Raw genomic sequence first — 26,115 nt, 5'->3', positions numbered from 1 at the left:
TTCCTGGCTCCTTGCTTTGGCCTGGCCAAACCCTGGTTGTAGTAGTCATCTGGGGAGTGAACCAGTGGATGGAAGATATCTCTCTCTCTCTCTCCTCCTCCCCCCCCCCCCGGCCCGCCCTGTAACTCTGCCTTTCAAATAAATAAATAAATAAATAAATAAATAAATAAATAAATCTTTTTAAAAAGTCTATTTGTCAGTGCCTTCCCAGACCTTGCAATCAAGATTCCTACTGCACCCTGGTGGCAGTCCACCTCAAATGCAAGTCCAGTTCCTCAGGTGTCAAGTTACACAGAGTGAAAGCCAACATCCTAAGCTCTTAGGCACAGGTTAGGATAGAACCTCTGAAATAACAAGCAGTTTACTACTGCCGTTTTGCCTGTAGGAGAATATTAACTTTCTGAAGAGGGAGGATGAGAAGAAAAACAAATGGAAGGAAGAAAATAAAGGCTAAAAGAGGGCAAGAAAGGGACAGTGGGACAAATTGTCAATTTCTCAGTTACCATCTCCTATTTAGGAACAAGTACATCCTAAAAATAGGTTCTAGAGGAAGCACTGACTGGGGCCAGCCACTGGCGCAGTAGGTAAAGCCGCCACCTGCAGCACCGGCATTCCGTGTGGGTGCCAGTTTGTGTCTGGCTGCTTTTCTTCCGATCCAGTTCTGTTTGTGGCCTGGGAAAGTAGGGAGGATGGCCCAAGTCTCTGGGCCCCTGCACCCACCCACGTGGGAGACCTGGAAGAAACTCCTGGCTTCTGGCTTCATTCTGGCCCAGCTCTAGCTGTTGTGGCCATTTGAGGAATGAACCAGCCAGCAGATGGAAGATCTCGATCTCTCTTTCCCTCTCTGTAACTCTGCCTTTCAAGTAAAATAAATAAACCTTCTTTTTAAAGATTTACTTATTAATTTGAAAGGCAGAATTACATAGAGAAAGAAGAAGAGGAAGAGAGAGAGAGAGAGAGGAGGGTCTTCCATCCGCCAGTTCACTCCCCAACTGGCCGCTGATCAGAAGCCAGGAGCTTCTGGGTCTCCCATGTGGGTGCAAGGGCCCAAGGACTTAGGCCATCTTCTACTGCTTTCCCAGGCCATAGCAGAGAGCTGATTGGAAGTGGAGCAGTTGGGACTCAAACCAGTGCCCATATGGGATGCTGGCACTGCAGGTGGTGGCTTTAGCTGCTATGCTAGAGCACCGGCCCCAATAAGTCTTTTTTTAAAAAAAAAAGGAAGCACTGGTTTATAATTTTGATAGAAAAGACACTGATAATTTCTTCCTTAATTTGAGTATTACAACTATATTTAATAAAAATAATTTTAAAATTATTTTTACTTAAGACCCATCACGTGGTATACTATGGTGGAAATATTTTTTAAATAGCTCCCAAGGCTTGTTTTCATATTCTGCATTTGCTCCTCTGGAGTCGCGTAATTGCTGACTTGAAAGCCTCTTCTTTTGCAAAGCATCCTGCTTACAGAGATCACTGACAGACACAGCTGTGCCTCCCAAATACATGTCTTGAGACGCTGCCTTATATAATCCCAAGTATTCCATTCTTCTCTGGCAGTCTCAGTCACCATAGTAACCAGAATCCGGCAAGCACTTGAGCTTTTGATCATTTTCTGACGGTATTCAAAGCTTTTTCTAACAATATTCTCCCTTCATTACAGCTGTAGCTACATGCGAGCACTATTGTAAGCAAGACGCCATTCATTTTGTTCAGTTCTTACTCTCTGGGCTGTTTTCTTATACAGTAAACAGAAAGAAGAGCTAATTTGTCATGCATTTATTGTGAGCAGGAATTTCCAGTCAAGAAAAATACTCCATTAAGCTGTTTGCAGTTGGGAAAATGAAAGCTCTGACAATTTTGATGAACAGCTTAATGTGAGGTGTAAAGGCAGTCCTCCAAGAGTAGAAAGAGAATTTATTATAGCCCAGATGAAACATTAAGCAGACTCGAGCCTTTCATGCAGTGAGGTGCACGGTGCATTTTCTCACCCCGCTCATAAAGAGTTCAGGAGTCCGTGTGAGAGGGAACACACGGGGGCTTCGGAGGTGCTGTGTTCTGTTTCTTTATCTGATATAGACCACGGGAGTGTGTTCAGTTTGTAAAAAATACACATCTGGCAGGTGCACACTTCTTCAATATGTTATCTTAGGTAATAAGTTTGATATCCAGTGTATGAAATGAACCGTAAACAAGAAACCACAAAGGAAAGCTAGCAGAATGAGGACTCTCAGTGAAAGGCGCGGTGCGGGGGTGGGGAGGGAGTGGGGAGGTAGGGGAGTTACACCCTTCCAGCTGGATCCCCCTCCACCCCACCCCCAGCACCCCCGGTGCTGCTCCAGACAAGCACCGGCATACTTCCTGTACTCCACAAACACGGTGATCCGGTTCTTATTCACACTAACACTGTGGGGTGGGGAGGCAGCAATAACAACCTCTCCTCTTAACTATTCCAAAAGCAACACACAAAACCTGTGTCACTGCTTCAAAGTAGAGAGGTGTTTAATCCACAAACATCAGCGCTCTCCTTCAGGGAGAGAAGTGGGAGAGTCATGTCGAGAAGGGTGCCACACTCACCCCCCCACCTCCACCCAGGGGAGTCGTAACAAAGACCTAGCGGATCAGGGGGCCCTTTCCAAGCAAAGTCTAAAATTGAACAAAGAATGTTTTCACTGATACAGCAACACAGAGAATACACACAGCCGCACACAGTAAACACTGAGGGAAAAACCAGTCCCTTGGAAGAGACAGACCAACGTGGGCACTATGAGCAAGTGGTTCCCACTAAGGGGTATTACAGCACGGATGTAAGTGTGATATGAAATACTTGCTGTAGAGAGAATCATGTAATAATCAGTATTTTTGTAATTTGCTTTTTTTTTTCTCATTTAGTCAAATGCCATGGACAACTTTTCATTTCTACCTCTACCAAAATCTTTTAATAGTTCTTTACTAAAAGTTCTAGTTATACAGACATGGAGTCACATAGCATGATTAAACAGAGACATCAGATTTTCTTTAAAGATGACAAGAATCAGGGGTGGGTTTCTGCCACTGGTTAAGATGCCCTCATCCCACATAGGAGTGTCTGGGTTCCATTCCAGCTCCAGCTCTTGACCCCTGCTTCCCACCAACGTAGGGATGATGGCTCACGTAGCTGGGTTCCTGGCACCCACCTGGGAGACCCAGACTGAGTTCCTGGCCATCACAGGCATTTCAGTGTTGAGTAAGCAGATGGGAGCTCTGTCTGTCACTGTCTGTCTCTCTGCCTCTCAAACAGCTTTTTGAAAAATGAAAAGAATGACAGAGCCAAAGTACTAACCTCTCAGTAAACCACAGATCTATGTTATCCAACATAGTGTTCCCTAGCCACATCTATTTTTGGTTGTAGCTATTAGAAATAATTAAGGCATTAATTAATAAGTACAGGCATTTGGCATGCAGTTAAGATGTTGATTAGGATGCACACATCTCATGTTGGAGTACCTAGGTTCAAGTCCTGGCTCTGCCTCCAAATCTACCTTCCTGCTAATGCACACCCTAGGAGGCAGCAAGTCATAGCTCAAGTAGTTAGGCCCCTGCCACCTGAATGGAGATCTGAGCTCCTGGTTTTGGTATGACCTGGCCCCGACTCTTGCAGGCATCTGGGGAATGAACCAGAAGATGGCAAATCTCTGTGTGTCTCTCTGCTTTTCAAATAGAAAAATAAATAAAATAAACATTTTTAAAAGGAATTAAAGCTTATTTAAATCGAACAAAGGTCATTCATACAAAGCAATGAAAATAAATCCTTGGTGAATTTCTTTCCCATCTTCCAGGTGACAGGAGGATCATCAGATTTTAAAACAGCATATTAGGAAGATCCTACTCTGCATCGGGAAGGAACCCCTGATTTCTAGATAGATCACAATATCTACAAGTTACACATAAGGATATTTCTTTTTTTTGACAGGCAGAGTGGACAGTGAGAGAGAGAGATAGAGAGAAAGGTCTTCCTTTTGCCGTTGGTTCACCCTCCAATGGCCGCCGCGGCCAGCGCGCTGCGGCCGGCACACCACGCTGATCCGATGGCAGGAGCCAGGTGTTTCTCCTGGTCTACCATGGGGTGCAGGGCCAAAGGACTTGGGCCATCCTCCACTGCACTCCCTGGCCACAGCAGAGAGCTGCCCTGGAAGAGGGGCAACTGGGACAGGATCGGTGCCCGGACCGGGACTAGAACCCAGTGTGGCGGCGCCGCAAGGCGGAGGATTAGCCTATTGAGCCGCGGCGCCGGCCGGGATATTTCATTTTAATGAAGGAAGTATAACAGGTAAATAAATTAAATAATATGAAAAATGATAAGTATTATAAAGAAAATTAAATGACTATAGGGATGAGAGACTGAAAGGGCAGCTTTAGATAGGAAAGCCACTGAAAAGTCATTTGACAACTTTGTATCACCTTTTTAACTGGAACTATGTTTTTTAAAAGACAAATTTACTGCTTTAAAAGTAAACCTGGCCAGTACATTTCCACACCAAGGTATATAAAACACAATTATAAAAGATAAAAGAGGGGCTAGTGCGTGGCATAGCAGGTAAAGCCGCTGCCCGCAGTGCGGACATCCCATGCTGGGGCAGGTTCGAGTCCCAGCTGTTCCACTTCTGATCCAGCTGCCTGCTGATGCACCTGGGAAGGCAGTGGAGGATGGCCCAAGTGCTTGGGCCTCTGCCACCTACATGGGAGACCTGGAAGAAGCTCCTGCCTCCTGGCCAAGTACAGCACTCAGGTGCTCCATTGTGGAACATGGGCATCTTAGCTACTAAGCCAAAAGCCCTCCCCGACCCTGAGTATTTTACCTATAGCATGAATTTGTTCAGACTAGATCTAAGCTAATGACACTTTAAGTATGAAGTAAGTGAATATCCCAAGAGTCTTAATAACTAAAATAGAGGCTTAATTATTGAAATAAAACAAAATGGTGCAAAACTATTTACCCATCTGATACCAAGAAAACACAAAGACACATTTTGACAAAGACACACATGGATTCAGTTCTGAGTCTGTTCAGGCTACACAGCACTAAACTAAAAATATCATTGTCTACAACATTCCATCACTACTTTGATCAACAGATATTTTATTCTGAAAACAGAAAGAACAAAAACACAAGTAAACAATGCAGAAAAATGCAACAGGAGCTGTACATCTAATAGCACAGCATTCCTAGGCTGCCAGGAACTCAGTGTCTTGAAGTGTAAAATCAGATGTCAATCAAGTATGGTATGAGCAAGTACAGAAAATCACCTAACAAAAATACCCCTTTTCAACATGAGTAAAACAATGTAAGTTACCTTCCTTATAGTTTTCCTCTTAGAATAAAGAAATACTGTCAAGGAAAAGTAAACTGATCACTTCTAGTACAAGGGTACTTCAAAAACTCCATGGAACATGCAATTAAAAGATATAGTTTGGTGCAAAAAAAATTGAAATCCATACAAGAGGTCTTTAATAAGTTCATGAAAATGTGTACTATGGAAAAAAAAAATGATGCTTGGATCTTAAAAATGTCTTTGCACCAAAATAAACATATTTTTTAGAATTTATTTATTTATTTAAAAGTCAGAGTAATGAAGAGGCAGAGGAAGAGAAAGAGAGAGAGAGAGGTCTTCCATCTGCTGGTTCACTCCCCAATTGGCTGCAACAGTTGGAGCTGCACCAATCTGAAGCCAGGAGCCAGGAGCTTCCTCTGGGTCTTCCCATGTGGGTGCAGGGGCCCAAGGACTTGGGCCATCTTCTACTGCTTTCCCAGGCCACAGTAGAGAGCTGGACTGAAAGTGGAGCAGCCGGGACTTGAATCAGCGCCCATATGGGATGCTGGCACTTGAGGCAGCAGCTTTACCCGCTACACCACAGTGCCGGCCCCAATAAACATCTTTTAATTCCATTTTCTACAAGCTTTTGAAGTACCCTGTACAGATAGTTATATAACATTCTATGTGTAACTTTCAGAAATTTCCCACACATCAGTCTGAAAAAGCATGCAAAACTAGAGAAAGGTTTAGAGCAGCCAGAATCCACTGACCTTAAGCCATTGAACAGTTGCTTAGATTTATCCAGAAGGTAACAAAAATCCGTAACTGTTTTCCTCTCTCCCTGAGGGATGTCATCTTCAGCACCTCCAGAGGACATGATTTCTTTGAGAGCAAATTCAGTCCTGTAGGGAAACATGCATTTAGTTATCCTGCACTAAAAACCAAGAGAGAAACAGATTTTAGTTATGTCACCTGAAAGCATTCAGAGAAATGCAGAATTCTGACCACAACCAATTCAACAAAATAATTTAATTAAGATGGCTGTTGGAAAATAGATAATCTCATTTCATAGTGGGAGTGAAAATCAGCAAAACCATATTGGAAAAATAATTCTCATCATATTCTTTCTTACAACAAATATTACTTGCTGCATGTTATGTTCTGGGTATTCTTCTAGAAGGCCAACAACCTGGAAACATTGATCCTTTCACCTACTTGTTTATTTGCTCCATTCTGCAAATCTATCTAGGAAATGAAATGATCATACAAATATAAAATAGCTTATCCACATTTTTTCAGTAACATAACTTTAAAAACTGAAAACCAAAAGAGAAACCCAAAACGGGAAATGGTCAATTACTTCATAGAATACTAACCCCTACACCCAGCCCTATCACTCACTAACTCACAATTAAGAAGGCGAGACAACAGAATGAGGACTCTTCAACATAAAAGGGATATAAAAATCACACACACACGGATATATATCACAACTATATTTTATTGAATCCAAACCATCTCCATATGTAGTCAATTATATTAGTCAGCCATTTAAAAATGGTGGGTTCCTGGCAAGTATGTGTATTATGACCCTACCACTAAATTCAAAAAATGCATTTGTGTTTACACAAAGACAGAAATCCCTGGGGCAAGAGAGGCAAGCCTGGTCCAAGTGCAGGGTGAAGAAACAGGCAGGGTAGTCGAGGGCCCGGGCCAGAGATGGAAGCTGGGGTGTGGTACGGTTATTTTGGTGAATATTTTTCTCTCTAACGTAGTCCTGAACAGGCAATTATGGTCAGCAGGCAGGAAGACTGTCAGCACGCCTAGAGCTGTCAAGGGGCTTCAGGGTAGCACAAAGGTGGCACCGGAGCCAGCTGGCAGTGGGGTCTGTGACACGCGTGGACAGCACTGGGTGCTCCCTGCATGCTCACAGGTTCCCTCTTCTCACCACCTCTCTCCACACTGCCCAGACCAGAGCAAAACAGATCCTGAAAAGGACTGGCCCAGGAAGGGGTGTCACGCTGTAACGCACAGCCCTTTTGGCCCTGGGCAAGTCCTGTCCTCTCCACCCTGAAACTTTCCTTTCATCCTCTGAATCCAACACAGGCGTTCATGGGACAGAAAAAGAAGAGTGTGAAACAAGCTCAGAGAGGGAGGGTGTTACAAATAAAGCAGGAAGAAGATGTCACAATGAAGCAAATGAAAACCTTGGTATGAAAAATACAAACACTGAAATAAGGAACTTGGATAAAAAGCAGAAAGCATAATGTTGAAAAAAATGAGTAAGCTGAAATACTAGGTTTAAGGTACTCTGCCAAAAAATTATCAGGAACACATGAAATAAATAAATGAAAACTCAAGAGACACGGGATACAGAACTAGGGAAATAAACAGCCACATAACGTGAGGGTGCTTCACCAAGCTCAGGGAGGCGTGGGGGCGTCTGGGATGCAGCCTGGGATGCCTACACCCCGTGCGGAAGTCCTGGCTCTACTTTCTGATCCAGCTGCTTGCTGATGTGCACCCCAGAAGGCAGAGGATGACGGCCCAAGAACTTAGGAGACCTGGACTGAGCTCCGCCCTCCTGACTGCTGTGGGCACTTGGGGCGTGAACCAGGGGTTCCAGGATCTCCATTTCTCTTTGTTTCTATCACTTTCTTAAAAAATGAAATTAAAAAGTTGTTCAAAGTTAGCGCATGCAGACAAGGAATTTACAAATACTTAACTGAAAATCCTATGCAAATATTTTTTAAATGTTTGTATCAAAATAGACTCCATTTCCCATGAACTTTTGGTAATACACAGCACACTTTCTAGTATATACAGGAGAGAAAAAAAATTGAATGAAGACATATTTGAAGAAATAATGACTAAATTTCCCAGAATTATAAAAAATATAAGACATCAAACTGAAAAGACTGAAAAAAAGGGAAAGAATAACAGAGACAAAGGCATAATCCTGCAGCTAGAAACATTAAGGTAAAACAACAAATCCAGAGAAGTCCTCTCTCCTTCCTAAACAATTCAGTCCTACAGCCATTAGTGGGTATCCACATGGAGAGAAGCCTGCATGGAGGTTTATCACTAGGATGAACACACCAGACACCTAACTCCTGGCTTGTAATATCTATCATTTGCAGGGCCGGCGCTGTGGCACAGTGGGTTAATGCCCTGGCCTGAAGTGCCAGCACCCCATATGAGCGCTGATTTGAGACCCGGCTACTCCACTTTCAATCCAACTCTCTGCTATGGCCTGGGAAAGCAGTAGAAGATGGCCCAAGTCCTTGGGCCCCTGCACCCGCATGGGAAGACCCAGAGGAAGCTCCTGGCTCCTGGCTTCAGATTGGTGCAGCTCCAACTGTTGCAGACAATTGTGGAGTGAACCAGCAGATGGAAGACCTCTCTCTCTCTCTCTGTCTCTCCTCTCTCTGTGTAACTCTAACTTTCAAATAAATAAATAAATAAATCTTTAAAAAATATTTATCATTCGCCAGTAAAAGGAACCAGACCTCCTTGGAGAAGTGTAATTAGCTAATGACAGCACTATGGTAGGATATTTTGTGCCAGAAAGCAAGAAAGTACTCAAACAACCAAGGGAGACATGTCAAAAGGACACAAGCAAGAAAGGATGACAGGGACATGTCCAAACGACACAGGATCTAGCAGAGGGACAGCCCCTGGCCAACCAGGGATAATCTCAGCACTGAACGAACAAGTGCAGCAATGGAACGATCTACTGGATAAATAAGAAACCCAGAAGCATTACTGGTAGAAACAAATGAGCGAACCAACAGAACGTTTCACAGTGAATGCGATGGCTTCGGAGTATTTCTCCTCAAAACAGAAATCAATTCTAAAAAGAAAGAGTAACTCACAGCAGTAAAACTTGGCAGATACCGTCTGGATCAAGGGCTCGAAGCGAACGTCTGTAGTAATCACACAAGTCAGAGTCCTGGACAATGAGAAGGGACGTGCCTGCCAAAACTCTAGCGCCTGAATTGAACCAGGAGGAAACATTCTACAAAATAACCAACCTGTACTAATCAGAAACATCTCAAAGTTTCCTTCAAGGTACAATGCTGACTCCGAACTGGATTCTTCAGCTACAAAGGATGTTACTGAGCCCACTGGTAAGGCTGGAATGGATCCAAAGGCTGGACCGGAGTGATGTATCAACGTTAATAAGAGGCTGTCACGACTCACCAGTTATAGGCAAAATATAAGCCTAGGCCACAAAACTAACACATTATGAGGCAGGTGCTGTGGCACAGTGGGTTAAGCTGCTGCGTGGGATCACCTCATCTCATAATGGAGTATCTTTTTTTTTTTTTAAGATTAATTTTATTTATTTCAAAGGCACAACAACAGAGAGAGAGGAGAGACAGACAGAAACAGATCTTCCATTGACCGATTCACTCCCCAAATGGCCACAACAGTCTGGACTGGGCCAGACAGAAGCAAAGAGCCAGAAATCCACACGTGGTCTCTTCCACAGGTGCCAGGGGCCCAGTACCTGCGCCAACCTTGGCTGATTTCCCAGGAGCATTAGCAGGGAGCTGGCTCAGAAATGGAGAAGCCAGGAGATGCTCCAATAGAGGATGCTGACGTCACGAGAGACGGCTTTACCTGTCGCGCCACAATGCGCCCGCCTGCTAATGCATCCTAAGAGACAGCAGGTGATAGGCCTCTGCCATCCACACAGGGGCACCAGGTTGTAGTTCCTGGCTGCTGACTTCAGCCAGGCCCAGGTCTGGCTGTTGCAGGTATTTGGGGAGTGAATCAGCAGATGGAGATCTCTGTTTCTCCCTCTGTCTCTGCCTTTCAAGTACGTGAAGATAAATAAACGAATGCTTTGAAAGATATATACTATTTATAGCAACTGAGAACACACTGGAACCAGTATGTCTGCTAGAGGCAGTGTAAAATAATTCAAACCTGTGCATTTCACTGAACAAATAAGGGGACATAAAATGGTCATTCTGTTAGATTCAGCAATTATACTTGTGGGAACTTACCTTCAGAAAGATGCTAACTGTCACCATTGGTAAATTATTCACAACACAGGAAAATGGTCAAGAAATGCTAGCTTGCTGGATAGCCATAACATAGCACCTGCCATCCTTCAATGTCTGTTCTTTCCCGTATCACCTGCCACTCGCAAATGCCTCTTCTCTAATCTCACTCAACTGTCTGCAGGCGTCAGGACAAACTCTGCTCTCATACAGCATCATGATTTTACATATTACTCATTCTAGCTATTTGGTTCACCTGGCAAATTTATATTCATAGCTCAAGACACATTCAAATGACACCTTTTCAGTAAAACCTTGCTTGACAATCTATTCTCTCCCTGGCACCTCCCCGTGAACAAGTCCCTAGGGGCTTTTCAGTTATTCCACAAAAAGTCAAACCAATATAACTACATGGGGTCTTTAAAAAAAAAGTCTGTCTCACCCTCTGGATCCACAATGTTCAGCTCTGCAGTCATTAGTCACATGTGGCTGTTTAGCACTTGAACCAGGAGTACTCTCAAATCAATGCACTGATAAGTACAAAGCAGACCAAATTTAGAAGGTCTGGTATGGAAAAAAGGCTGTAAAAGATGCATGAATAATTTTTATATGGGTTGTATGTTGAAATAGTATTTTTGTTTCTGAGTTAATTAAAACATATTCCTAAAATTAATTTCACCTGTTACTTTTTTAAAGTTTATTCATTAATTTTTATTTATTTGAAAGGCAGAGTGAGTGACAGACAGACAGACATGTTTCCTTTGCTGGTTCACTCTCCAAATTTCCACAATAGCTGTGGCTAGGCCAGGCTAAAGCCGGGGCCTGGAATTTTATCCAAGACTCCCAAGGGGTGGCAAGGATCCAACTACCTGGACTATCACCTGCTGGAGGCTGGCATCAAAAATGGAAGCCAGGACATGAATCCAGCCACTGTGGTATGTGACACAGGCACCCTATGTGACGTCTTCACCACTGTATACTCATTCTGCTTTTTACTTTTTAATATGGTTTACAGAAAATTTAAAATCACACGTGACTTGCTTCTATCTCTATTGCACAGTGCAGTGCTAGACTTGAATCTGAAGAGCCAGTAAAGTCTTCATCTTTTCTTTCTGTCTCCCACAGTAAAGCACACACATATGTACCACCTGCACATACCATGCATATAACAAATGTTTGTTGAATGAATGAATGAATGAAATGAATGGAAATAAGGGGGGAAATCTATGTATTTATAATAATAGAAAGCTTTAAGTAATTTTGAGTATTCCTACTATAATGGAATACTTAATTATGAGCTGGTCATTCCATAGCCTATTAGCACACAGATTCTAGCTATGTACATTATGTTATTTAAGAAAGTGTGTGTGTACTTTTTAAGATTTATTTTATTTATTTGAAAGACAGAGTTACACAAAGGGAGAGACAGAGAAAGAGTGAGAGACAGAGGGAGAGAGATCTTTCATTCATTCAGTGGTTCACTCCCCAGGTGGCCACAACTCCCAGGGCTGTGCCACATTGATGCCAGGAGCCTGAAGATTCTTTCAGGTCTCCCACGTGGGTGGCAGGGGTCCAGGCACTTCCACTGCTTTCCCAGGCCTTCAGCAAGGAGCTGGACTGGAAGTGGAGCCAGGACATGGACTGGCATCCATCTCAGGCAGCAGCATAACCTGCTACATCACAAGACCAGCCATGCAAAGTGTGTTGTGATACACTAAATAAGTATGACATAATCACAAAGAGAGGGAGAGACAGAGAGATCTTCCATCCACTGGTTCACTCCCCAGATGTGACAACAGCCACGACTGGACCAGGCCAAAGCCAGGAGCCACAGCTTTCTCTGGGTCTCCCACGTAGATGGCAGGGGCCCAAATATTTGGGCTAGCCTCTGCTGCTTCTCCCAGGCCATTAGCAGGGAGCTGGATCAGAAATGGAGCAGCCAGGACACGAACCGGAGCCCATTTGGGATGCTGGTGTCACAGGCGGCAGTTTTACCTGCTATACCACAATGCCAGCCCCAGAGTAGCATACTTCTCCAAAGTAGTTTCAATTGTCTTGCACGACAATCATACTTACTTTTATCAAACCTAACAGTATCCTGTCATAAAAGACAGTTTGTATAATTTGACTTTGTTGGTGTTCCTGTTCAGGTATTCTAAGTACACCACAGTATTTTGTAAGTCAACTCATTCTGATTTGTAACTGCCACTTAATGACATTCTGCCTTAATGGTACAGAAACCAGGGCCTCATGCCACACCAGACTATAAATCCATTATGGAATGAATCCATTCTACATTGATCCTTTTTTTAAAAAAGATTTATTTATTTACTCGAAAATCAGTTACACAGAGAGAGGAGAGGCAGAGAGAGAGAGAGAGAGAGAGAGGTCTTCCATCCGCTGGTTCACTCCCCAACTGGCCAAAATGGCCGGAGCTGTGCCGATCTGAAACCAGGAGCCAGGAGCTTCTTCCAGGTCTCCCACATGGGTGCAGGGGCCCAAGGACTTGGGCCATCTTCATCTGCTTTCCCAGGCCACAGCAGAGAGCTGGATCAAAAGTAGAGCAGCCGGGACTCAAACCGGCGCCCGGCGCTTCAGGCAGGGCATTAACCCACTGCGTCACAGTGCCAGCCAGCGAATGATAGAGTATTTGGGCCATCTTTTACTGCCTTCTGGAATATTAGCAGGGTCAGTCAATAAATTTTAATGATACACCTTGCATGATATTTTAAAACTGTGATAAAAGGTTTAATGTATTAAGAAAAACCAAGCGTCACTTAAGAACATTGTCTTGCTAAGGTTATTTTCCATTTTTATAAGCATAATGTTAAAATATCAAATTACATGGTAGACTACATAATTTCGACTAATAATCTCAAACAACACAAATAAAAATTTTTTAATTAAAAAAGAAAAATACTATGTTAAAACAATTAAGAGTTAGAGCGTAGAGTGGGTAGTCTCTGCTTGGGATGCCCACATCCCATGTCAGACTGCCAGTTTCAAAGCTGGCATCTCCATTTCCATTCCAACTTCCTGAGACTGCCTTGTCAGAGTCGGCAGATGATGATGGCTCACATGCCTGAGCCCCTGTCATCCGAGTGGGAGACCTAGGCGGCGTTCTAGGCTTCTGAATTCAGACTGGCCCAGCCCCAGGTTGTTCTAGCCATTTGGGGAGTGAAACAGGAAATGGCAGATCTTTCTGTCTCTCTGCCTCTCAAACAAACAAGTCATTTTTGTAAAAAGGTTAAAAGTAAAAGTATGGAAAACATATATTTGGCAAACATTAATCAAAAGGGATAAAATACAGCTAGGTTGTTATCAAGCAAAACTAAATGTAAAGAAAAAATCTGGGCCGGTGCCGCGGCTCAATAGGCTAATCCTCCGCCTGCAGCGCCGGCACACCGGGTTCTAGTCCCGGTCGGGGCGCCGGATTCTGTCCCAGTCGCCCCTCTTCCAGTCCAGCTCTCTGCTATGGCCCGGGAGTGCAGTGGAGGATGGCCCAAGTGCTTGGGCCCTGCATCCCATGGGAGACCAGGAGAAGCACCTGGCTCCTGGCTTCGGATTGGCGCGGTGCGCCGGCTGCAGCGCACCAGCCACAGCGGCCATTGGGGGATGAACCAACAGAAAAGAAAGACCTTTTTCTCTGTCTCTCTCTCTCTCACTGTCTATCTGCCTGTCCAAAAAAAAAAAAAAAAAAAAAAAAAGAATTAAAAAAATAAAGAAAAAAATCTGTAGAGATGAGAAGATGAGAATATTTATCACAAAATGTTGAACTCAATACATGATTCTTAAAGTTGTATGCAAGTAACAACACAGCTTCAAAATAGATACACAAAAATGGATAAAACTAAATAAAGCAACAGAAGAATCCACCATTATAATGGGAAATTTAGGACATATCCTTAAGCAACTGAATGAGAATCAAAACAAAAAAGAATCATAGTAAGAGTTTTCTAATTCTCACTTTTAATACCTGTCAATCACCCAACTGAAATACAGGGAATCATGTACTTAACGACTGTAGAATACATATTTTTTCACATATAAGTGGAAAAATTGTAAAAACCATTTCTATGCTAGATATAAAACGTCTCAAGTTGTTGCAAAGATCTAAAATCAGAGTATACATTCTAAACACACTGCAATAAAATGAAAAAAATCAATAGAGCAAAATGAGAAAATGTCTGTTTGGAAATTTATATACTCATTAAAATAATTCACTGATCAAAAAAGAAATCATGATTAAAATTAAAAATACCCTGAACTGACTGACAAAAAATAAAGCTTTTGGATACAGATAAATTCTATGTTTAGGGAGAAATGTATGTCTTCAAATACATTAGAAAAGAGGCTGGAAAATGAACAGCCAATTAACCCCACAGAAAGAAGACTGAAATAAATCTATATAAAGGGAGAACTTAGTTAAATACAAAGCATGCACACAACAGAAATGAGCAGATATAAAGGCCGGTTCTTGGGAGACTAATAAAACCCTGGCAGAGTGATGCAGGGGAGTACCCCAAATCAGAAAGAGCCAAGGGCACAGAGAGGTTGTGACAGGAATATTGTGAACAGCTTTATGCCAATCCAATCTATTTAAACATTTAAGTGAAACAAACAATTCACAGGAAACCTCATCCAAAAACCAGAAATTTTGAATCGCTTTCTCTCTATTCAGGGAACTGACTGCCTAATCAGAAACCTACCAACGATGAAAATTCCAGGTCCAGATGGCTTTACCAGCAAATTACACAAAACATTGAAAGAAGGAAAAAAACGTAAACCTTACACCAGCTATTGCAGACAATGGAAGGAAAAACATTCCACAATCATTTTGTAAGGCCAACATAACTTTGATACCAAAACCTTGACAAGGATATTATGAGAAAGGAAAATTATAGACCATTCTCAGTAATAAACACAGATGCAAATATGCTAAACCAAATGTTAGCAAATCCCATTCAGCAACATATAAAAAGGACATGACAAAATTGGGCTTATTTTAGGAATATAAGGTTGACTTGATCATTGAAAACCAACCACTGTAATTTACCACGTAAGTAGAATGAAAGGGAAAAATCATGACAGCCTCTCAACAGATGCAAAGCATGCATTGGGTAAAATTTCACAGTGACTCACAAACAAGAAAAAATAACTCAGGAAACTGGGAACAGAAAGAACTTCTTAATCACAGAGAATATGTAGTTAAAAACCATCGTATTTACTTAAATGTTGATCTACTTCCTCATGAGATTTTGAACACCTGATGTCATGAGGATCTGAAAGAACATACGGAATAAAAGAAAAGTGGGGCCAAGCTGGGGCTAGTGCTGTGGCGCAGTGGGCTAAGGCTGGCACCTGCGATGCCTGCATCCCGTATCTGAGTGCTGGTTTGAATCCCGGTTGCTTCATTTCCAATCCAGCTCCCTGATAACGCACCTGGGAAACAGCAGATCCAGCTTCCTGCTGATGTGCCTGGGAAGGCAACAAATGATGGCAGTGGAAGATAGTTCAAGTATTTGGGCCCCTGCCACCCATGTGGAATACCTGGAAGGAGTTCATGGCTCCTGCCTTTAGCCTGGCCCAATCCTGGTTGTTGCAGGCATTTGGGGAGTGAACCAGCAAATGGAAGATGTCTCTCTGACACTTTGTCTTTCAAATAAATGAATAAATAAATATTTTTAAAGTGAAACTTCAAAAATGATGTATCAAAAATAAAAACTAAGAATAAATAAAAGATATACAAGATTTCATCATAGAAAACTGTAAAACACTTAGAAATAAAGACCTCTAGATGATTAACAACATGCCATTCTCATAGTGACGGGAAGTCTCAAAATTGTAAAGACTGGGGGCCGGCACTCTGGCATAGCAGGTAGAGCCGCCACCTATTGGGCCAGCATCTCATTCATATAGGCACCAGTTTGAGTCCAGACTGCTCCACTTCTGATCTACCTCCCTGCTAATGGTCTAGGAAAGCAGTAGAAGGAGTCAGTCCAAGTCCTTGGGCTCCTGCACCCACATAGGAGACCTGGATGAAGCTCCTGGCTCCTGGCTGTGGTCATCTGGGGAGTAAACCAGCAGATGGAAGATTCTCTCTCTCTCTCTCTCTCTCTCTGTTTCTCCCTCTCTCTCTGTGACTCTTGCAAATAAATCTTTAAATAATACATTCCACATAATTCCAAAATAAAAAGTACCAAACAGACAAAACCAAACTATGGCATTTGGTAGCTTATTGGGGAGAGTGGTGACTTTAGAAGAAGAGATGGCAGATAAGTAAGAGATGCCAGTAGTAATGTATTTCTTAAAGATCTATTTATTTACTTGAAAGTCAGAGACAGAGAAGAGAAAATAGAGAGAGAGATCTTCCAGCTGCTGGTTCACTTCCCCAGATGGCCACAGCAGCCAGGACCTGAAGCCAGGAGCCAGGAGCTTCTTTCAGATCTCCCAAACACTTGGCCATCCTCTGTTGCTTTTCCCAGGCCATCAGCAGGAAGCTGCATCAGAAGTGGAGCAGCTGGGACTCAAACCAGTGCCCATATGTGGGATGCCGGCATTGCAAAGCCGCTATGCCACAATGCCATTCCCAATACTGTACTTCTTGACCTGGAGTTAGCACTGGGAAAATTCACTGAGCTATACAGTTATTATTTATGCAATTCCTGACTGTGTTATTCTTGAATTAAAAATTAAAAAGAAGGAAGGAAGGAAGGAAGGAAGGAAGGAAGGAAGGAAGGAAGGAAGGAAGGAAGGAAGGAAAAAACACCAGATCCACACGTTTTTACAAGTGATTTTACTAAATATTTAAATAAACAGTGACTATACTTAACTCCCAACAATTACTTTAATGAGGCTAACATAACCTTGACACAAAATCACAGAAAGGTGATACAAAAAAAGCAAACTCACAGGCCTAATTCCTTACTATACAAACAGTTCTTATAGCCCCAAATGCTTATCATATTAGATCAATAATTGACATTTTAACATACAGCACCAAACACAATCTCATTGGTTTACTAATAAATAAATGGTGATTTATGACTTACGACCTGATTTGGAAGTAGAGTCTTTGCAGATGTACTGAAACTTAAGCTGAGGTAACACTGGAGTGGAGTGGGTCCTTTATCCAATGTGACTGCTGTCCTTATGACAAAAGAAGCAGAGACACAGAGAGGAGAATGCCACGTGAAGACACAGGAGGAAGACAGCTGTGTGAAGACAGAGGCAGAGACTGGAATTATGCAACTCCAAGCCAAGGACTGCCAAGGATTGCTAGTAACCACCAGAAGCTAAGAGAGGAAACAGATTCTTCTTCTGAGCTCCAGGAAGAACTAATTCTGCAGCAATTTACTTTTACTCTGGCTGCCTGAACTGTGACAGCACAAATTTCTGAAGTCTTAAACTGCCAAGTTTGTCATGTCATTTTGCCTTTCCTTTGTATTTCTGAGATGACTGATGAAGTTCAGGGCCTGTCATTCATTCCAGCAGGCCCAGGAAACTAACAGATATTTAATCCTTGGAGTCCTCTAGCACATACTAAAACATGCACAGACAAGCAAACCAGCGATGATGGGGATAACAGCCAAGCAGGATCTGTTAAATACATAAAATTTAGCAAATTACTGACCTGCCTATTGACAATTTCTCTTTTAATTTTTGTTTATTTATATAACAGGCAGACATAGAGAGAAAGAGTTTTCCCATCTACTGGTTCACTCCTCAAATGCCTACAACAGCCAGGGCTGGGCCAGGCCAAAGCCTGGAGCTGGGAATTCCATCCATGTCTCCCACATGGGTGGCAGGGACCCAAGCTACTTGAACTATCACCTGAGACTCCCAGGGTGCACATTAGCAGGAAGCTGGAATCAGGAGCAGACCCAGGAGGTGAATCCAGGCACTTTAAAATGGGACGAGGGTATCCCAAGTGGTACCTTACTAGGCCAAACACTTGCCCCACATGGTTTCTATAAGAAAGAAATCTTGAGAGAACATGGTGTAAGTCTGTACTGCATTGTACAAAACTGAGTCACAATGGCAGTGGACAAAGCCTTGGACTAGTTCAGAAGCCTGAATACGCCTGGTTCTTCTAACACTTACTACTTATGGGAGCACACACAAACAAAAAAACTGCAGTTAACACTTTGAGCTGTAGAGTTTTCTTTTGTCTTGTTTTACTTATTGGGGGGGGAGGGGAGAGAGAACCTTTCCAGCCAGGGCTGTGTCAGCACAAAGCCAGGCACCAGGAATTCCATCCAGACCGCCCACGTGGGTTGCAGGAACCCAGGTGTTTGAGCATCTTCCACTGCCATCACAGGAACACCAGCAGGAAACTAGATTGGAAGGACGGGAGTGACAGGATGCCAGGCATGCTGACAGGAGATGCGACATCCCAAGCAGCACCAGAATACACTGCACCATCACACCTACCTTGAATCACAGGTATTTAATCAACAGAAACAAGCAATGTACACCTGTCTTGACAAGCTCAGGCAACTGTTGTTAACATAAAAAAGCCATTCTTGGGGAAGGTGTTTCACGCAGCAGGTAAGACGGCTGCCTAGGCTGCCTGTATCACATATCAGAATGCCTGGATTTGAGTCCCACCTGCACTTCTGATTGCAGCTTCCTGCTAATGTATACCTTGGGAGGCAGCAGGTGATGGCTCCAGTACCTGGGTCTCTACCACCCACGTTTGAGACCCAGATTGAGTTCCAGGTTTTCCAGTGTCAGCCTGGCACAGCCCAAGCCATTGCAGACATTTATAGTCAACTGGTTGATAGGAGCTCTTTCCATCTCCCTCTCTCAATCTCTTGTCTCTAAAATAAATTAAAAAAAAAAAAAAGATAAGGAATAACCTTGCGATTAGACTCAATGGGGAAATATGCCAACAGAAAACTTTAAAGTACACAAGAAATAAAATAAAAACATAATAAAACATCTATTCTGACAGAGAACAAAAGGCATTTATAGAAGTCATATGCTAAGAAACAGACCTTTTATAGTGAGTTTAGACTTTAAAAAAGACTTGTAAAGATATGAAATGACTATATAATTAAGCATGAACATAAAACTGTAAAAAAAAAGCATGAACATAAAAGCTGTAAAAATGGAATATTAACATCTACCTTACGAGGCTACTGGACAATAAAATGATGTAAATAAAACTGCCCCATAAATTATAACGTACTCTAAAACTGAGCTGTAAAATCTTTAAAAATGTACTCAGAAATAACAAATTTAAAAACACAAGTACAAAAAAAGGTTGGACATGTGTACGTGGGGTGGTGATGACGACAGCCACAGCCACTGAAACGGAATTGGGAGCCACCGCTCGGAGCAGATGGTGCTCCTAGGCGCAAACACGTCACGGAGTTGCAAAGGCTGCTCCGTCCGGAGCAGAGCGCATCTTCAGTTATCAAGGGTAGCAGAAAATCACCATGAATTACACATAAATTATTTTTAAAATTTATTTATTTTGGGGAGACCCAGATGGAATTCTAGGCTACTGGCTTTGATTTAGCTGAGCCCTGTCTATTGGTGGGCATTTGGGGAGTGAACCAAAGGATGGAAGATCTCTCTCCCTCAGCCTTTCAAATAAAATGAAAATAAATAAAGTTAATGTTTATGTATTTGAAAGGCAAAACAACAGAGAGAGAAAGAGAGAGGTCTTCCATCCACTAGCTCAATATCCAAATGCCTACAACAGCCAGGGATGGGCCAGACTGAAGCCAGCAGCCTAAAATGTGGTTTGGGCATATGGAGGTGGCTACCGCCCAGAGTGCTCAACGGCAGGAAGCTAGAACCAGCTGCAAGGCCAGGGCTTACCCCTAGGCACTTCACTCAATATGGGACGTGGGCATCCCAGGTGGCATTTTAACCAATGTACTCAAATATTTGCCCAACAAATCACTTTCTACACACAATCTCTCTGTTTTATTCCAATGTGACATTGAAGTTATACGCTATTAATAGCAATTGGAAAGGAAAGGCATAGGTGCCAAGCTTCTCATTGCTCAAGGTGTTGAGAAACTGAGTAGCACCATGAAGGCAAAGAGAATTGGAAAAAAAACAAAGGTGCTGGGGCATGGACCAGCAGCAGTATCCTCAGAGCCACGGGTTGCTTTGAAATATTGTCCAGGAGTCTATTAAAATATCATTTTGTTGACCAGACATAAGCAGAAAAGATGTGTTTAATACACACAAAATACAAACTTCGATATTAATTCAACTGAGACAGCACAGCCAACAGAAAGCACCGCGGTGAAAGGAAGGGCAGGCAGGAAGAAGTGAGCGCACACAGCTGGACAAAACACAGGCAGAAAGGGCACAGGTCAGAGTGGATGTGGTCCATGTGGCATGTCCCACACTGGCTGTGGCTCAGCCACACCAGCACGGATGCTAGTCCACACAGACTCAACAACTGGGCTGTGATTCAGCAAAGGAGCTCAAGCAGTGCATTATCTTCCCTACCTGGGGCCACAGGTGTGCACGTATGTTTCAATGCCAGTGCCAGAAAGGAAAACTAAAGATGACAAGAGACAGGGGAAAGCAAGCAGGAGACTCTACTGAGGAAGACTCATGCAGTCAAAATATAGTCATAACGGGGCTGGCGCTGTGGTGTACCACGTAAAGCCACCGCCTGCAATGCTGGCATCCTGTATGGGCACCAGTTTGTGTCCCAGCTGCTCCACTTCTGATCCAGCTCCCTGCTACTGGCCTGGGATAAGCAGCAGAAGATGGTCCACATGTTTGGGCCCCTGCCACCCATGTGGGAGACCTGGAAGAAGCTCCTGACTGGCCCAGCCCTGGCCTTTGTGGCCACCTGGAGAGTAAACCAGTGGATGGAAAATCTGTGTGTGTATGTGTGTCTCCCTCTCTCTGTAACTCTGACTTTCAAACAAATATATAAATCTTGTGGCTCACTTGGTTAATCCTTCACCTGCGGTGCCGGCATCCCATATGGGTGCCGGGTTCTAGTCCCGTTTACTCTTCTTCTAGTCCAGCTCTCTGCTGTGGCCCAGGAAGCCAGTGGAGGATGGCCCAGGTGCTTGGGCCCTGCACCCGCATGGGAGACCAGGAGGAAGCACCTGGCTCCTGGCTTCAGATCGGTGCAGCCCTGGCCGTAGCAGCCATTTGGGGAGTGAACCAACGGAAGGAAGACCTTTCTCTCTGTCTCTCTGTCTCACTGTCTATAACTCTACCTGTCAAAATAAATTAAAAAAAAAAAATACAGTCATAATGTTGTGCAACTATCACTGCTGTCTAGCTCCACAACTACTCTTTCCATCTTGTACAACTGAAAGTCTATACCGACTAAACAGTAAATCCCACTGCCCTCTCCCCTCAGCCTCTGGAAACTGTCATTCTACTTCCTGTCTATGAATTCTGACTACCCTAAGGACCTCCTGTCGGTGGAATCATACAGTACCTGTATTTGTCTTTTTGTAACTTTCTTATTTTGCTTAGGCATAATGTCCTCAAGGATCATCCAAGGTTGAACACATGCAGGTTCTTCCTTCCTTTTAAAGACTTAAAAAGACTCCATGGTACGGATATGCCTTCATTTGCTTGTCCATTCATCTGCTGATGGGCACTTGGGTTGCTTCCACGTTTGTAAATAACGTTGCCATGAACACCAGTATACAAATATCGCCTCAAGAACCTGTTTCCAACTCTTGGTTGTATATACCTAGAAGTGGAATTATTTAACCCTATATTATCATTCTATCTTTTTATTTTAATTTTTTTTTTTGGACAGGCAGAGTGGACAGTGAGAGAGAGAGAGAGACAGAGAAAAAGGTCTTCCTTTTTCCGTTTGCTCACCCCTCAATGGCCGCTGCCGCTGGCGCACTGCGGCCGGTGCACCGTGCTGACTCTAAGCCAGGAGCCAGGTGCTTCTCCTGGTCTTCCATGTGGGTGCAGGGCCCAAGGACTTGGGCCATCCTCCACTGCACTCCCGGGCCACAACAGAGAGCTGGACGGGAAGAGGGGCCACCGGAACAGAATCCGGTGCCCCGACCGGGACTAGAACCCGGTGTGCCGGCGCTGCAGGCGGAGGATTAGCCTATTGAGCCGCGGCACCGGCCATCATTCTATCTTTAATATTGCGAGGAGATGCTATACTGTTCTCCACAGCGGCTATACCATTCCATGTTCCCACTGAGTACGCCGAGGGCTCTAATTTCTTCACTTCCTCAACAACACTTGTCATTTTCTAGTTTTTTTTTTAATTTTTTACACCAGCCATTTGAATGGTGTAGGGCAGCATCTCATTATGGTTTTGATTTGCATTTCCCTAATGATGAGTGATGCTGAGCATCTTTACGTGTGGTTACTGGCCATTTGTGTATCTTCTTTGAAGAATTGTCTTTTTTATTACTCTATTTTTATACAGCAACAAGATACCTACACAATGGTACTTTTAAAACAAGTGTAATTTGTATCAAATAAAGATCCTCTGAAAGGATTTTTACTCGAAGGGACAAGTGGAACAATCCTGCACCCAGCAGACTGCAGGCTTCTATTCTTAAAGATATTCTCAATTCTCTCAAATTCCTTGAGACACACTTTTTTAAAAAAAATTTTTTTTTTATTTATTTGAAAGGCAGAGTTACATAGAGAGGAGGAGAGAGAGAGAATCTTCTACCCACTGGTCCACTCCCCAAATGGCCACAACGGCCGGGACTGGGCTAGGTTGAAGCCAGAAGCCAGGAGCTTCCTCTGGGTCTCCCACGCAGGTGCAGAGGCTCAAGGACTTGGGCCATCTTCCATTGTTTTTTCCTAGGCACATTAGCAAGGAGCTGCATTGGAAGTGGAGTAGCTGGGTCTCAAACAGGCACCCACAAGGGATGGTGGAGGTTTAACCTTCTACGCCACAACACCAGCCCGAAATTCACTTTCAGTTTCTCTCTCTCTTTTTTTTTTTTTTTTTTTTTTTGACAGGCAGAGTAGATAGAGAGAGAGACACAGAGAAAGGTCTTCCTTTGCCGTTGGTTCACCCTCCAATGGCTGCTGCAGCCGGCGCATCGCGCTGATCCGAAGCCAGGAGCCAGGTGCTTCTCCTGGTCTCCCATGCGGGTGCAGGGCCCAAGCACTTGGGCCATCCTCCACTGCCTTCCCGGGCCATAGCAGAGAGCTGGCCTGGAAGAGGGGCAACCGGGATAGAATCCGGCACCCCAACCAGGACTAGAACCTTGTGCCGGCGCCGCAAGGCAGAGGATTAGCCTGTTAAGCCACAGTGCCGGCCGTCAGTTTCTCTTACTTTCAGGATAGTTACTACTTCTTTCAGTGACAAAGAACTGGTACAGTGTTGTAAGAATTATGGGTTTGAAGTTATACTAGTCGCCAAGTTCAAACCAAAACACATACTACTGTGTGCCCCACCATGATCTCGTACTTTGTACAGACCCAATAAAATCGAGACTCTGGAGGTGAGTGCCCTGCCTACTGGCTAAGATGCTGCCCTGGATGCCCATGTCCGATCCCAGAGACCTCACATTCAAGTCTCAGCTCTGCTCCCTACTCCAGCTTCCTGCCACTGTGTCCCCTGGAGGCTGCAGGTGATGACACAAGTAGTTGGGTCCCTGCCACTTGTGTGGGAGACCTGGATCAAGTCCCCAGCTCCCACCTTTGGCCTGGCCACAGGTATCTGAGGCATGAGCCAGCACATGGGAGACATCTCCCTCCCTCCCTCCCTCCCTCCCTCCTTCCCTCCCTCACTCTCCCACCTTCCCTCCCTCTCTCTCCCTCCCTCCCTGCCTCTTTTCCTCTGTCCCTCCCTCGCTCACTCTCTCCCTCTCTCCCTCCCTCCCTCTCTCTTTCAAATAAACAAATAAACCTTTTTTTAAAAAAAATAAATGTTGGCCGGCGCCGCGGCTCAATAGGCTAATCCTCCACCTAGCGGCACCGGCACACCGGGTTCTAGTCCCGGTCGGGGCGCCGGATTCTGTCCTGGTTGCCCCTCTTCCAGGCCAGCTCTCTGCTGTGGCCAGGGAGTGCAGTGGAGGATGGCCCAAGTACTTGGGCCCTGCACCCGCATGGGAGACCAGGAGAAGCACCTGGCTCCTGCCATCGGATCAACGCGGTGCGCCGGCCGCGGCGGCCATTGGAGGGTGAACCAACGGCAAAAGGAAGACCTTTCTCTCTGTCTCTCTCTCTCACTGTCCACTCTGCCTGTCAAAAAAAAAAAAAAAAAACTAAACTAAATGTTAGGGGCTGGCGCCGTGGCTCACTTAGTTAATCCTCCGCCTGAGGTGCCAGCATCACATATGGGCGCCAGGTTCTAGTCCCGTTTGCTCCTCTTCCAATCCAGCTCTCTGCTTTGGCCCGGAAAGGCAGTGGAGGATGGCCCAAGTGCTTGGGCCCTGCACCCGCTTGGGAGACCAGGAGGAAGCACCTGACTCCTGGCTTCAGATCGGTGCAGCTCCGGCCGTGGCGGCCACTTGGGGAGTGAACCAACGGAAGGAAGACCTTTCTCTCTGTCTCTCTCTCTGTAACTCTGCCTGTCAAATAAATAAAAAAAAAAAAACTTTAAAAAAAATTAGATAAGTTAAATAAAAATCTAACAACCCCTTAAAAGATACTTATTATCTATAGGGTAACAACTGCCTAAATCGCATATTTTGTCTGTAATAAGTTTGAAGCACAAGTGGTAAGAGAAAACTTACTATTTCTTTCAGCAGTAACTGACTGGTTGTATTTCTTTTTTCTTTTAATATTCCATTGTACAAACATACCAAAATCTGTTTACCCATTCATCAGCTGATGAACAGACTGTTTTCACTTTCTGGTTACTATGAATAGTGCTGCTATGAGCATTTGTGTACAAGCTTTTATATGGACAAATAATCTCTCTTGGGGAAACTCATATACCTTGCAGTAGAACTGCTAGGTCATAAAGTAACTCCGTGTTTAACCTTTTGAGGAACCACCAGCATTTTCCAAAGTCTGCAGCATTTCATGTATGAGCAAGGTGTGAGGCATGCTTCCCCTCTACACATCCTCGCCCACATTTGTCTTTTTGGCTGTAGCCATCCTAGTAGGTATGGAGCAGTATCACTCTGCGCTTTTGATTTGCTAATGGTTCTGAGCATCTTTTCACGGGCTTACTGGCCCTTTGTATATCTCCCTGGAATAAATGCCTACTCAGATCCTCTGCTCATTTTTAGTGGGTAATTTTCTTTTTACTGTTTTGTTGTTAGAATTCATTATATATTCTAAATAAAAGAACCTGACCAGATATATAATTTCCACACAGATTCTTCCTTTCTGTGAGTTGTCTTGCCCCTTTCTTGGACTGGTTGTATTTCTGTTTTTAATTTTGTCATAGACAGTTTTTATTTTTGTCAAAATAATATACATATATCCAATTGAAAATTCAACAGTACCCAATAACCCTCTAGGGAAAAGCAGCGACAGTCTGCTGGCTCAACCTTCGCCTTCCCGCCGCACACCCCAACATCAACAACTCTCAGCTCTCCTGGCTGTTCCACCTGGAGGTTACCTGTAGTCCAACGTAAGAAGCTTCTCTCGCGATGGCCTAGTTTGTCTATTTTTTATACGATAGTTTATCTATAATGACAACTAAGGATGTGATTGTCTAGTAACTCCCAGAGCCCCTCCCCACATCATTAATTATATCAGCATCAGTTATACCGTTATTTGGGATTGTATCAAACTTTAAACTTCATCTATTGGTTAAATTGGTAACTAATATTTATATCAGAAACATTTTTAGCACTTCATTACATGACATATAGTAGGGTATTAAGAGGGAGGAAAGACCAGCATACAACTGAGAAGGC

The 26,115-nt window shown here is 43.8% G+C and overlaps 1 protein-coding gene across 12 annotated transcripts in view; it reads right to left on the bottom strand.

Moving 5' to 3' along the window:
• Positions 1-26,115, bottom strand: part of SCAI (suppressor of cancer cell invasion) — a 171,847-nt gene that overhangs the window by 84,512 nt on the left and 61,220 nt on the right. For 7 of the 12 annotated variants that reach the window (XM_062207554.1, XM_062207556.1, XM_062207565.1 and 4 more), the window contains one exon: positions 6,065-6,196. In XM_062207554.1, coding sequence (XP_062063538.1) covers positions 6,065-6,196 — 132 coding nt within the window. Of the gene's footprint in view, positions 1-6,064; positions 6,197-10,748; positions 10,826-17,358; positions 17,406-18,952; positions 19,129-21,740; positions 21,792-26,115 lie in introns of those variants that run through there. The other 5 variants (XM_062207558.1, XM_062207559.1, XM_062207563.1 and 2 more) reach the window with 4 other exon arrangements.

This window comes from Lepus europaeus, chromosome 12 (genome assembly GCF_033115175.1).
Source record: "Lepus europaeus isolate LE1 chromosome 12, mLepTim1.pri, whole genome shotgun sequence".
Taxonomy (NCBI): domain Eukaryota; kingdom Metazoa; phylum Chordata; class Mammalia; order Lagomorpha; family Leporidae; genus Lepus; species Lepus europaeus.
Note: the sequence above shows the minus strand (reverse complement) of the source record. Positions and strands in the feature narration are given on the sequence as shown.